Below are 14,657 nucleotides of genomic sequence, written 5' to 3'. Positions count from 1 at the left end.
AATACACACGATTCCAGAAGAGAAAGGAGATCCTTTAATATAAGCATTATTTCCTGGGTTCATGTTTCTGCACATACTCTGTGCTACCAACTGTTCGACTACTGAATTTCAGTCTGATGTTTAAACAAGGCTTACTTAGTAGTCGTGAATTTTACTTGAATACTCAGTAGAGATACTACTGTTTCTACTGTATATTTTTACCTAATTTAAAGAATAATCACATGTCTTGAATACATGTTACACATACAAAATACATAATTATAATACACATTTACATAATACAATTATACAATCTGAATACAGGCTTTTTGTATTTCCTATGGTATATGCTGAACCACATTGAGGCTCCAAATGATGCATAATATTGATTCTTTATCTTTCCCCAGGTCTGAACCAATGGATGTGGATGTCCAGAAACAATTTAAAAAAGTATGCCTCATAAATTATGGTGTTCACCTCATTATTTTTTATTATAGCAGTATTACAATACCTACCGTATTTAAAAATATGTACATGTAACTCTTTAGTATATTCTACACAACATTTCAAAATAAAATGTTTTAATACTGCATCTCAAACATAAAAGAACTATAGCTGCTCTTTTTTGGAGCCAATTGTATGTATAATATTTTATGGTTCTAGTGGTCTATCATATATCTGGCCAGTTTGGGACCCAGGTAAGAGTAGATGAGTGAAATGATGCATCAATGTTTGCTGTGATACATCATGCACCAGCATTAGTTATAGCTTTACCAATAAAGATGAACACTTATTTCAGATTTTTGATAGAACCTGGCATATGTGATTATATGAACCTGGCATATGAAGACAGCTATATAACCTCCTAGTAGTGTTTATTACTACATTTGTGAACAGAGAACTGAGTGTTTATTTCTAGAATAAGGTATTCTTTTCTAGAATAAGGGAAATTAATTTAAAAATTGTTCTGTTACAAAGTACATTCATTAATGTGCCAGATTAAAGAAATCTTATGTTTTTGCCTTTTCAAAGATATTTTTTACCGGAGAGATTATACATTAGATCTGTGTGATTAGCATGCGGTTTACTCTTGTTTTGATCAAGGTGTGTAGCCAGTCAGGAGGTACATACTGTATGCGGATAAGATAAGTTATGGGAGCACATTTTAGTATTAAGGAAAAACATTGTTAAATGCTTTTTAGTAGTTTTTGTTACGCATGGATTGCTGTATTTATTAGCATCTCCTGTTTTCTGTTGAGTGAGACCCATTCTGTTACATTATAACAGGATCAAATTGCCTGTGTTTATATACAAAATGAAAGTATAAATCAATACAGATGCAATCTGATGTGCCTTGTACTTATAAACCTTCTTAAGTGGTTTTTTGTGGTTTATTAATAAGTAGTCTGCAGACAATATTCCCTTTTAATCTCCACTCTTGGTCATGTCTGATGAAAGATGTTTTTAAACAGCTGGCTAAAGAAATAACCATCTGGCTGATCTGTCACCCACTATCATTTTACATATATGCTGGATTGTTGCTCTTATCCATAGTACAGTAGGCTAACAAGGATATGGATATATGTTTTTATAGATCACAGGCAATCACCTGTAACAACATGCGAAATTCAGTTGGCATGAGAATAATTTTAAGCGTTGTATGTGTGGGATGTATCATCTTAAACTAGACATTCAACACTCTAAACACAAAACAGCAAATAGTCACTAAATAACACAAACCTTTTTTTCTTTTTCAAGCAGCTTACAGTCTAATGTACAAATGTGTTCTTTACTGTCTCTGATTTGCAATACTTGAAACCAGCTAGCTTTTTGATGAGATCATCAACATCATCATAACTCTGTCATCATGAAAGACTTTATGTATTTATAAAGGCAAAAGAGGATATAGACATTTTTATAGTTGTCTCGAGGCAGGTGCTCTGTTAAAAAATCTGAAGTAGTGTGAAATGTTACTTTCGACGTAATGACTTGCTAGGTTCAAACAGAGATGTGCATGCCCTAGCAGTTTAATTTAATGTTTACATGTGTTTTTAATCCTTGATACACGTCCAAGGCATTTACCTTTTTCATCACATCAGCTATTGGAATAAAATATCTTATCCATTACCTTAAACAAAAAACATATTTGTCTGAAAACATAAACCACATGTGAAAAGAAGCTCTTTACTTGTCTGTAATGGATCTGCTTTGGAGGTACTGTCCCCTGAGTTCTAAAATTGCTGAATTATTGTTTGAGACTGCATCTCAGAAGGATTTGTTAAAGTCTGATGTTAAAGAAGTTTTATTCCATTATTTCAGAAACTCCAATCGTTTTTTGTTAGTTTGAATTATATGTAAACACATTCATCAAATAAATCATCATTACAATTTTTATCTTTTTTATATTGTTTTACCATTGACAACAGCCCGAGATGTCATCAAGTAGGATTTCATTAATAAGTCCACCCCAGGACGGGCATATGGGTAAGTTGGTGACATTTAGAGTATGAATTATTAATATTTCAAAAGCACGTTTGTAAAAGATGTGAGAAATGTTGTGCTGTTTTTTATTTTTATTTTTGTATACTATAAATATTGTTATCCTTTATTATTTACTGAAATAGTGAGTCTTGACCAGCAAATATTTTTTTTAATTCAAAGAAAATTATAAATCTAATTTTGAATTACTAACATAAGATTTTTAGTTAAAGCAATTAAAATGAAAGTTATTTAAATCAAGTCGTTTACTTGAAGTCTAGTTAGATTTTTTTGTTGATCTTCTTAACATCATAAAACATTCATTGGACAGTTACTTGGAAAAGCTTCATAGTGATTAATTTCTTTCCAAATTAAGTATCCTCAGTTGTATCCGGCATTCTGTTTTGCATTTAAGCAAAATTAATAGAATTATTTATCATTGAGAGAGTAACTGTTTGCATATCCACGTAAGATATTTTGCTACTTTGATGGTAAAAAGTGGTAAAGAACACATGTATATTTAGATTTTGCATGAATATTAATGAATTATTGCTTGGTATACCAAAACAGTCTCTACCCTTGTGAAGCACTGATGCACTTTCAAAAAGAAAATACTACTAATAATAGTACTGCAGTAAATGTGGTTTCACCTGTAAAATAATTTACAGCAGCTAATAAGCTGCTAGTACTATTTCTTATTCTAAGAGCACAAATAAGTTTCATATGGTCTTGAAAAAACTAAAGCTTTAATCCTGATTTTAAATTCTGCAACCCATATTTCTCCTTAATTTTAGACATTTAATGATTATTTTGCCAGAATGTTAAAAGAAATCTATTGAAAATAGCTACAGTCAAGTTATTCTTGTGTAAAAAAAAATGTTAGATATCTTTATTGTTGGGACGAAGACAATGATTTGTATCTGTAAAGATTCAGACTTGTTAATTTTGCAGTTTAGTATTTAGTGGTTTGAAGCTGCTATACGTTCTATCAAATTTGATCAAACACCAGTCCAAACTTATACAAAATGTAAGTGTCTTACTACTTTTAAAATTAATTGTGCTTCTTTTGAGGGACATGTTTTAAATTCCAAACGTATGGAGGTTTCGGTCAAAATGGTTGTCTGCTGTGTCATGTTTTATGTGTTAAAGATTACAGAACCTGTTGACTACATTGTTGATTGAAGCAGCATTCAGATGCAGTATTTATGGCATAAACTTTGTACAGTATGTGTATAAAGCAGTGGATTATTGTTTTGGAAACATATTGAATTAAGCATGTTCTGAAACAAAGCAGCACTCAGAAGAAAAGATTTCTGAGTTGGCAGCGTAGAAAAAATCCATGCAGCTTTTATTGAATAGTGTTTTATGACATTTTATTAATGCCAGTCTTTAAAATGTTTGGTATGGAATGTACAGTACTTAATATAATTTGGTTAAAATTAATTATAAATATTTTAATCAATAGGATACTTCAGGAAACTACTTGAACTTTTTGGCCCATTTAAAACATAGTAGCCAGACAAGCTGTTTTTTTTTTCCAGACAGCCTCCTCTCTCTTGCAGTAAATCTCATATATAGAACTGTAACTTGATGCATGAAGGGCTGATTAAAAAAAACACTTTTGGTCTCTATATGTTATAAGAAGTAATATAGTATCTGCAGAAATTAAGATTTCACATCTGAATGATCATATTTCAATAGCACCAGTGACATTATAAGCATTCGTTTTTTGCTCCTACTTATGAATATTAAAAAGATACCGTAGAGTGTAATTTTAATGCTGAATTGTTTGTTGTGTAGGTGCTATCCCCCACAGGGTTACTAGTCAGAGCTGTTTGGTGGCAAATCGCTCCTCTCGAACTGTACCTGTCAGGTAATTTCACATATCTTATGATGTTCCTCTTATGGCATTCCTCTTTAATTTTGTCTTTATTGTTTAAAAAAATCATGAACATATTCTTTTACAAACATTGCTGATATTCTTATGTAATTGTCTTTATAATTTAATTGTAGCTAGTGCGACTAGCTATTTTTTTATCTCCACAATTTTATTAAAATTTACCTAATTGATAATTATTTTTGTACGTATTTCATGCCTGACTGTGTATTACATACTATGAAATTTCTGAAATATTTTTCGCAAAAGGATTTTGTGGTAACACCATCCAAGCATAACAAGTATAATCTAAGTTAAATCAAGTGATAGTGGCTAAGAAATCAGAGACATAAACTAATTATTATACATATACTATGTTATTATACAGCTTAAACCAAGGGTAAAGTTTAAATGTGTTAATAAATTATTGTATGCTATGTAAGCATTGTAAAATTATTGAACTTATCTATATTTACAGATCATATAGTTCATCTATATACAGTAGAATATGTTGGTGGAGAAACATTAACATTTTCTTAGGTCAGCTTTTTGAAATGACAAAACAAATTGTTCTTTTTTTTTTTCAAGGACCTCGCACTTGGAAAAAAGTAAACTTGACATGTGCTTAGAGTACTGACACCAATAAAAGTTTAGATCCTTTATTGTGTGAAGTGTAAAAGACCTGTTAATTAATTTTACTTGCTTAATGTAGAAAAAGCTAATGTTAATATAGGTTTCCCCTTTAGAATCAACCTGGGATTTGTTTTTGTAAAATCACCAGTTTAATTCTAAAACATTGTTATTTTGAAATTATTTTAGTTGTTTTTGAAAATAATATTATTATTTTATGGTGAATTATTGTATTAACTATATTACTGATTTTTTAATTCACTGTTTTTAATGTAGGTTACCTTTAAAAAAACTGTCAGCTGAAAAAAATTTAGTATAATAAATCTTTTGTGGCAGGCAGCAAATTAAATATTAGTAGCAATTATTAGGCCTAAATGTTTTGATGAAATCAATTAAATGCTCCATATAATTAGTTTAAAAACAAACTTTTGCCTGATAAATGTTGGTGCAGTAATTATTTAATGGCACTTTAATTATGGTTAATAATGTTATAAAGAACATAAGAAATACACCATACTTACTGCCAAGATAATTTGCTAACAAAATTGTTGCTTTTGATGGACCCCTTTAACTTAATATTTCAGAATTTTCAGCCTTGTAGCCGTTCTGAGTAGTAATAAACCATACCATGTAAATAGTCCATTGTCTGTAAATAAAACATTTGTCAGTTCTGCGTTACAATTTCTAATTCAGTTCAGGTTCTTGCTGTAAAGTAACCTTGCAAGAATGTGCATATATCTTAATATGAAGCATTCCCATTCTTTCAGGCAAATTAAAGACTTTTAATTTTTTTTTTTAACTTATCTGTCCATACTTCAGGTCCTGTGTTCTGTTATCACCAGTATATGTCAGGAATGTGAAAAATAAATACAACTGTGTATAGTGGAACTTGTACATTTAAATAAAATTTACAAATAAAATAAATAAATAAACATATTGTTAAATTAATATTATTATAGTATAAAAAGAGTGTCTACTAATACTATTTATATAATACCATGACCATTTTCACAATATGCCTTTAAGGTATGCTTTTCCTTCATTTTTTTCTTTTTATTATGTACTGTAGAAAGTACAATGAAATACTTAATGGAAATTAATGGAATTAGGAAGTGTTATGTAAAGTTATGTATCATTTTATATTATGAAATACCAATTGTGCTTGTGGTGTACCCTAGAATAGTTATCTAACACATCGTTTTGTATTCTTTTTTGTGTTCCAAGTAGGAAACATTCAAACACGATGACGTCATTGCAAGAATTCCGGCCTGGCAGTGCACTTTCGAACACCATGACATCATCACAAGAATTCCGGCCAGGCAGTGCACTTATGAACAAGATGACATCATCACAAGAATTCAAGCCGGGCAGTGCACTTACGAACAAGATGACATCATCAAAAGAATTCCGTCCGGGCAGTGCACTTACAAACATGATGACATCATCACAAGATTTCCGTCGGAGAGGATTGTCTTCTCAGATATACAGAACCGAGGAGACATGGAATGGCTCAAGCTTTAGAAGACAAGAACCTGTCTATTCTTCACTGTCCTCCCTGGTGTCTGTAAGGGAACCCTTCAGCATCCATGGTCTTCTGCATGGTAACCAAGCCAAATGAATGTCACTGGAGGATTATCTCTTCTTAACTAGGCAAAGAGGTAAACATATTAACATGTTGACAGAGGATTATCGTAAAATTTTCTGTTTGTCCTGGTATTCTCAGTGAAGTGTCCACAAGTATACATGGCAATATTCAAGTGGCTGTTTCTGAAATGTATCCAGTAGGTGTGCGTCTAATACATGAGTGCTACAGTATACCTGAAATTATTTTTTTTAATTCATAAAAAATAGGGAAGACAGTGCAAGTAACCCCTTTGTTTATTTACGCATTTTCAGGTAAGTAGTTCCTTTAATATCTTTTATTAATTCAGACTTGACTCACCTTAAAATAAACTTTGTTTTTGGTACATTGAGTTTTTAAGGAAAAACAAAGATTGGTTTTCTGGTGGAACTTGCTTAATCATATTAAAGTTTTAATTTCATATGTATTTTCTAACTCCTTCAGAACAAAAGGTGTAAAAAACAGTAATGAAGGTTAATTTAAAAACACCACAGTCAACAATATACAGTATCTGAATAAAGGATTTGAGTCTTTTTCAGGTCATTGTTTTCTCAGACTAGATTAATTCTGCAATTCAGCAGGTAGAAACTGTATTTAAATTGTCAACCTGGGAACAATTAAATACACAGATGCAATAAGTAAATTCATTATAATGTATTTTTTCAAGCACAACTTTGTATTAATTTGTGCATCACAATAAATCAAGTTTTCTCTTGTGAATCAAAACGTTATTCTCTCTAAATGATCTTCTTAATTTCATGTTTAATTAGTATAGGCTTACAAAATATTGACCATTCCAAATACTGTTTCCAAAAAAGATGTAATTAATTTGGAAATACACATAATATTATGCATTGTACCAAAATGCAATATAGTACCAAAACAAAACTGATCATTGCTATGTGAACCACATACTGTAGGGAGTAACTATCCAGTCCCGTCACTGTCTGTAATTTGCTGTAACTGCACCAGAGGTCACTGTTAACCTCTGCAATAAATCCTAACATAATACCTGCAAAGGAACAAGGTTTATTCCCTGCTGAAAAGAGAAGAAAGTAAACACAACGTTTCGGCTGTGGAGCCTTCTTAGGTGTTTCCTTTCTTCTCTTTTCAGCATGGAATAAACCTTTAACGTGTTCCTTTGCAGCCTGTGCATGCTGATGCAGCTACCTAATTGAACTAATATACCTGCCAAGCTACTATGGATGTTTTGCATAGTTTAAGAAAACTGTAGGGGAATGAGAGAAGTTTGTATTGTGAAATTTAAATATAACTGAGAATTACAGTGCTTTAGGTAGTTTATAGGTGGTACAGGTATGTATAACATATCACATACAAATTCAGTAATTAAATTTGTGTTTTATCCTGTACAAACAGTATATTCAGCTTCAATATATTTACTTAATATCAATTCTTGATTTGGAAGTTTGGATTATATTTTTGACCATTAGGAAATATCATTGAAGTCTGTTTTTCAGTGTTAGGCTTTAATAAAAGCCTTCCTTCATAACATGAGGAAAAAAGTTGCATTTTTTAAAAAGGCAAATTGTTTTTTGAAAATACCTCTGAAATTTCAATTCACCAAATTTTGAAAGGATGTAAGGAACCGCATTTGAGGAAATATATACCTGAACATGAAATGGATATATAAAACCATATGCATATGGTCTGTGTAACAGTGAAATGTATTTAACTAGTTTTTAAAGGGGGGTTGGATAACTTCATAATGCAAAGAGTCCATAAACCTGGACATATTATATACCAAAGTACATGGGGCTGCTCTGATTTACAAGCTGGACTCTTTTGTGTCCTTTTATTGTCGGTTGGGCGAACAGCTTATATGGAAGCAATTTCCAGCTATTCAGGCTAAAGCAGTGGAGCCAGGAGAAACGGGGTCTTAGGAGAGCTTGCAGCTGCTGCAATTGCTAGCTTCCTGTGGGCAACCGTACACGACAGGCAAGAGTGATACAGGAGAGAGACTTGTTGATGTGTATCCTTAAAAAGTGTCAGATTTTGCAATTAGTGTAGTTCTAGCGTACTAAAGAAACTACTGATGAATTCCATGTCTGAATAATTTTAAATACAGCTTTACTGAAAGATTAAGAAGGTACTGAAAGAAAAAGTTATATATTTAGTTATAACAACAATCTCTTATTTTTATTGTGGTATAGTTTTTTATGAAAACACAGCATCGTGAAACTTAAGACTGGTTTCAGGTTTTTTTTAACCCCTAACTGGAGTTTTAAACCAAAGAAAGGTATTAATTAAATTATTAATGAAGAGCAGTATGGACAATCTCTGCCTGGAATTTTAATGATGCTTATGGGGGTTTGTGGAGTGGGTTCAGGAGCAAAGTAATTCTTTTAAAAAAAATGTTTAAATAATTTTAGTAGGAAATATTCAACAGGGCTAGTTATTTTCCCAAAAGCATAACGTGCCCATCTAAAGGAGAAATCGGTGCAATTCAATTCTTTGTAGTTTTTATTTAAATATTTAAATTCTTATGCAGAGAAAATACAATTTTCAATAATACACTATATGGCTTATAAAATGATGATCATTACTGAAATCTCTATTGGATACTCTTAGAGAACACTTCATATTTATAGAGATTAAAATTGGATTTATTTCAGACTTTTTAATGCATCATTTCACGCAGATTGCAGATGTTTGTGTCCCTGAAGAACATGTTCAGATTTGGCTAGATCGAGAAGAGACGTTAAAAGACAGACTTATTTTCTTACCAATTTTTATTTATTTGAAACAGCAGTAACATAATGTATTTCTGGAAGGCTACTCTAAAAAAAATGTCATGAAAGTGAAAAGAAAATGGAGATCTGGCTAGTATATCTTTTAACAGCCCAAAAGTGAACATTTCTGTGTTATTTTTAAGCTGTTCCAGCTACATTCTAGCTGATGGTTTCAACGTTCCAGTCCAGTGACATAGTTATGTAGTAAATGCTTATGAACAGTTTATATTTCCTATACATCGGATCTGAAGTTGTAGTAAGGGGCTTTGTTTAATATTTTGTACACGGTGAGTGTTGTGAGTCAACTGCAGGATGAAGATTAGGACAAAAAAAACATTATTAGTGGAAGTCTGTTTCTTTTTGTCAAGTGTAATAAAGATTACATGGAAAAGTCTCATACACATTTTTGTCAATCTGTTATTGTCATAAAACATGATTTTTAGTTAAAATATTATTTGTTCTTAAAAAGCCCACTGTTCAGTTACCTTGAAAAACATTTTGAAGACAACAAATGCATGTTTCATAGAGACAGTTTATTGTTAAGGGTTTAAGGCATATTCCTGTTTATTCCGTCTTGATGAAATGGAAGACATGAATGTCTTGACATTTTTAATTTGTAAATCTTATGGGGCTTAAATGGATAACTAAAATAAAGTTGTGTATTTATAAGAATTGTATTTCCCTTGTGAAAACCACCTACTTTGTGTATGTACTTTGAAGACACTATTGAAATACAGCACTTCAATAGCTTTTGTAGTAGAGAATATATATTATTTCTCCAACATTACATGCAGTATTACCAAGGTTATTTGATTATTTTACACCCACCCCATTTGGAATGGTCAAACATGTTCATGACTTGGCCCACATGACCCTGTACCCACAGGAGGAAAATAACAATGCAGACAGGCTCCTCCATGTAAATGACAGCAATGTACAGGAGCTGTGGTGCCAACTGGTGAAGAGGTGCATCCTTCACAGATGTCACCACAGGGCTGCAGGTGTTGCTGCTTCAATGGGGTCAAGAAAGCCCTGGCTGACTAATTCCAACCTAAAATTAAAACCAACTGTGCAGCCCCACCTGGGGAGTTGGGTTTATTTACATGTGATATGTGTTTGCGCAATGGGCTTCATTTTAGATGAGGATTTCTTGAGGGTAACCTGTTGGAACATAGTCAAATCTTAATAAACCAAAGAAGAGATATTAATTATTAAAGACATGGAAACATGCCTTTCAGTCATTTGGTAATGATGAGGCACGAGAAAAAGAGCATTGACCTCTGCACGAAACAGATTTATGTGAAAATCAAATAGAAACAGACTGGTGTTGAAGAATAGCACAAACCGTTTACATAAAGTAAGCGAAATTACAGAAAAATAAATTCAATCGATAGTTGGATGTAAAAACTGTAATGGTGGGATGTCACTGGGATGATAACCAGTGGCAGGCTCACAAATTGGGGAATAGCCCATCACAAGTGCAGATACACCTGCCTCACAAACACATCCAATGCAATAAACAGAACAAACTCAGGGGCACAACAATGGAATAATTTTTCCAATCTTATATACATTAACATAAGCACCATAACTAATCAAAAACTTCAAAGTCTCAGAGAGCTTCACAGTACACTTCAGGTCTGATCTTGTTTGCATGGATACTGAATACTGATCGTATGTAATGGATATAGGTTCAAGATTGGAAGGCATGCCTGTATTTTTGTTCTGGAGATCATAAGCATTTTCTATAAAGTAGAACTTGTGGTGCCTTTTCGTGTAAGTGCCAAAACATGCATTAGGTGGAAGAGATCAGCAATCTCTGTCCCTTCCTGCCACAGAATCTGTACTCTTACACCTCTTGCATTTTATGTCAAATTCATCCTGCCTCCACCCCATCTCCACCTTTGTAGCTACTACTTGGTTACCTCCCCTGAATGGGGGTCAAGCCTCCTTGTCCTATTGCCAGGAGGCTACCTCTTAACCAAGCAGACTAAGCCAAAACTTATACTTAAATACTGAAACATCCACAAAGCATCTGATTCTTGGATGTTGTTATTTCTCATGAAATGAAGCCTCAGTTATTTGCACTATTTTAAAAACCTGCTTTAAGTTATGGAGTTGGACAGTGAAACTGTGAACCCAAACCACCATCCCAGTAAAGGTTAAATGAACTATTTATTTGGTGCAGCATTTGCATAAGCAGAACTGTTTCTGTACTTTTTATTGGATTGTGGGGAGTTGTGGTACAGTATTGTGGTGCATTTGTTCTCAAATTGTATATTTAATATCCACATTTTAAAATATCAAGTGGTTATGTCTTTAGCTTTGTAAAACGTGATTTTAGTTCAGAGCTGGTGGTATTAGATTTATTGTTTATAAGAATGTTAAAATATTTTACAACACATTTTGCAGTCACATAAAGTTTTACACACCACAAAAAATAATGAATTTTTATGGACTCTATAACATCTAACATTTTTTGTTGTGGTAAGGAATTCGTTTTTACTAATTTAATCCTAATCAATGTTAAAATATATTTGCCCTTTACTATTTTATATTTAAAAAATCTGAACTAATGTGGATTCAATTTTGCATTGAAAGTTTGTTGCAGTAACACTCAAGAGTTTAAATTTTTTTGTATTTATTGTTAGACATGATAAGGTCCTGTTATAGTACAACACTGGCATAAGATCTGTCATCAAAGCTTTGCAGCATGCAGTTTGTGCAAACCTTATTTTTAAAGATTAGGGTTTAATATAATCTTTAATCAGTCTTTAATATGTATAAATGTTATTTGAAGTATTGTCTTAGTAGATCATTGATACTATAAATCAAAATGATGAGATAGCTTATCCCTTAATTATGATATATATATATTTGGAAGTCAAAGTGTTGTGCTTTACAGTATATAATCAAGAGGTTTTCCTTTTTGTTTTCTGCAACTTTAGCCTTTGGGCAAATAATTGCATATTACTACAGCAGAGCCCACTAATGTAATAAGGAATTATACTACTGAGATGAATCAACCTTTGGCAAACATTATGTGAAAAATAAAAGCTTCCAAGTTGGAAAAAGCAAAGAAGGCAATACTCCAGAGGAAACAAAAAGATTTAAGCTTTTACAGGTATTTAGTTTAACTGGAAAATGCATTTATTCTGAAGGAGAGATTTACTGTCGTTCCGCATTGTTTCACCAGAATCCCCACTCCCTCCCAAAAACTAATACACTAAGACAAAGATTCATGAAACACCTTGCTAACATACAGCTGACACTTTCACTCAGGGAGAGCAAATGCAAGTCTTTAGGTAATGGACAGGGCCAAGCCAGACGAAAACAAGACCCATTGAAACTTGCTTCTCCAGTTGAAACTGTCCCTCCTAGGCATTTACTTTAAATGATGTTCAAAGGAAATTAATCACAAAAGCATCGTTTGAAGAGGTGTGGTAGAAGTAATTGTGGTTTTTCTTCAAATAGGTTGCTCGACATGGCAGATATGAGTGTTTAAGTACAACCTCCAATGGCTCTTGATTGCTTTAGGCCTTCAGGGAGGAAATAGCTTTTACGAGGACTAGTTGTGCCTGTCAAAACTATTTTAAGATTAATGGTCTGGTCAGGTATCAGTTCATGATCCCTGTCTTAAAAAAAAAAATAAAACACCTGAATATAATATATAGCTGAATAATAATAAAAAAATGTTTTCTTGAAATTATTTATGTCTTTTTATCCAGACTGAAGATCTCTCAGTTAATAGACTAAGCTTTTATAAGACAAATTATATGTGGTCTTGTAAAAAGACATCAGATAATATTGAAAGCATGTGTACATTGCTTCCTTGACACATCCCATTAGACAGGGTTACTACAGACATTATAACCAGGTTATATGCCACTTGTTGGCTTTCCACTAGAAATAGTTTAAAACCTTTTAGATCAAATGCTTTACCAGTTGAGCAGAACATTTTTAAAAGAGATAAGGTGCCATTTAAGAAAGCAAATTGTATTGATATTCAGCAATTAGTTAAGAACACGTGGATGCTTTTTAGGAGAGCTGAGTTTTCAAACTGCCATCTTTTTCGCATCAACGACAAGATGGGAAAGTTCAAGCTTCAACTGTCTTCACAGATTGCATTCTGAAAAGTCTCTAACAGAACATACGGGAGACACTGTCTCAAATGCTTCTTTTTCTTAAGTTCTTTCGCATTAAGGAAAGCATTCAATTTTTAAAATATTGCACAAATGTTAATTATAGTTTATAGCTGAGGACAAAGGACACCAAATGGATATACATGGAGAGTATAACTATTAGAAAATATGGTCTAATTACTATAGATTTTTGGAAGATTAAAATGGATGAATGAAAAAGATTGTGCTCCAAACACACACAAAACTACAGAATGTACCTACAAAAACAACTACTGTAGGTTCATAGGGGAACCCAAATAAATTCAGTTTAAGTAACCTTTAATTCATTTAGTAGGCCCGAAATGAATGAGTGCCTTTCCAATAACTGGCAAATAATTGTATATTATTAGACATTTTTTTTCAAGTAGCATGTGCATTTGCATTGTGCCAGTCCAGTGATACTCACCCTTGGAGTTCTGGTGTATTTTCTAATTTTCATTCTTTCATTCTCAGACTTCATTTGAATTTTTCACTTGGTCTATATTACCACTGTTTCTAGGCCTTACTGCTTGAGGACTGCACAGTATATTACTTTTAAAACCTTGTGGACAGCAGTCCTGAAATGAATATCACTGCACACTTAGGAAAATTGGAATCTACTGGAATACCGCTGTGTATTACCGGAATTCCAATGTACTGTATAAACTGCTGTTAATAGAAATCCCTGCTGCTTAGCTTGGCTCAGCGGGATGTGTGATCATTTTTCTCCATATACTAAAATGTAATCATTTTCAAGTTAAGTGTGATCTACGATACAACATATGATTTCAAAAGAGAATTCATTCAGAATATACATTTGAAATTTGGTCATAAAGACGTGCGCCATTTCACATAGAACATCTGATACTCAAATAAAATGCCTGGAAACTCCTAAATCTGCTGCAGATGCCCCATGTTGTATACTTGCAGGTAACAGTCACAGCTAAACTGTTTTTTGAAATGGTACAGCTGGTTTTATTGTAAAGACACACATACAAAACCTCCAGCATATGTCTACAAAGCACAGGAACTAACAGAGTTCACCAGAAGAAATGAAAGCCTTTTAAAACCTCCTATCAGAACAAAAACAGCCTGTTTTTGTGTGTCGCTATTGTGAAGAGTAAACCCTAATATGCCATAGATTAAATCTCCGGGCTACATCT

At 32.7% G+C, this 14,657-nt stretch overlaps 1 protein-coding gene across 3 annotated transcripts in view; it reads left to right on the top strand.

Moving 5' to 3' along the window:
- rnf212 (ring finger protein 212) overlaps positions 1-10,006 on the top strand; it is a 38,435-nt gene extending 28,429 nt beyond the window's left edge. For 2 of the 3 annotated variants that reach the window (XM_088630883.1, XM_088630877.1), the window contains 4 exons: positions 387-429; positions 2,406-2,463; positions 4,258-4,330; positions 6,188-10,006. In XM_088630883.1, coding sequence (XP_088487009.1) covers positions 387-429; positions 2,406-2,463; positions 4,258-4,330; positions 6,188-6,581 — 568 coding nt within the window. In that variant the 3' untranslated portion in view covers positions 6,582-10,006. The remainder of the gene's footprint in view (positions 1-386; positions 430-2,405; positions 2,464-4,257; positions 4,331-6,187) is intronic. The other variant, XM_088630890.1, reaches the window with a different exon arrangement.
- Positions 10,007-14,657: the final 4,651 nt, after the last annotated feature.

Source organism: Lepisosteus platostomus, chromosome 1 (genome assembly GCF_059453375.1).
Source record: "Lepisosteus platostomus isolate fLepPlt1 chromosome 1, fLepPlt1.hap1, whole genome shotgun sequence".
Lineage (NCBI taxonomy): Eukaryota > Metazoa > Chordata > Actinopteri > Semionotiformes > Lepisosteidae > Lepisosteus > Lepisosteus platostomus.
This window is presented reverse-complemented; position numbering and strand designations above follow the sequence as displayed.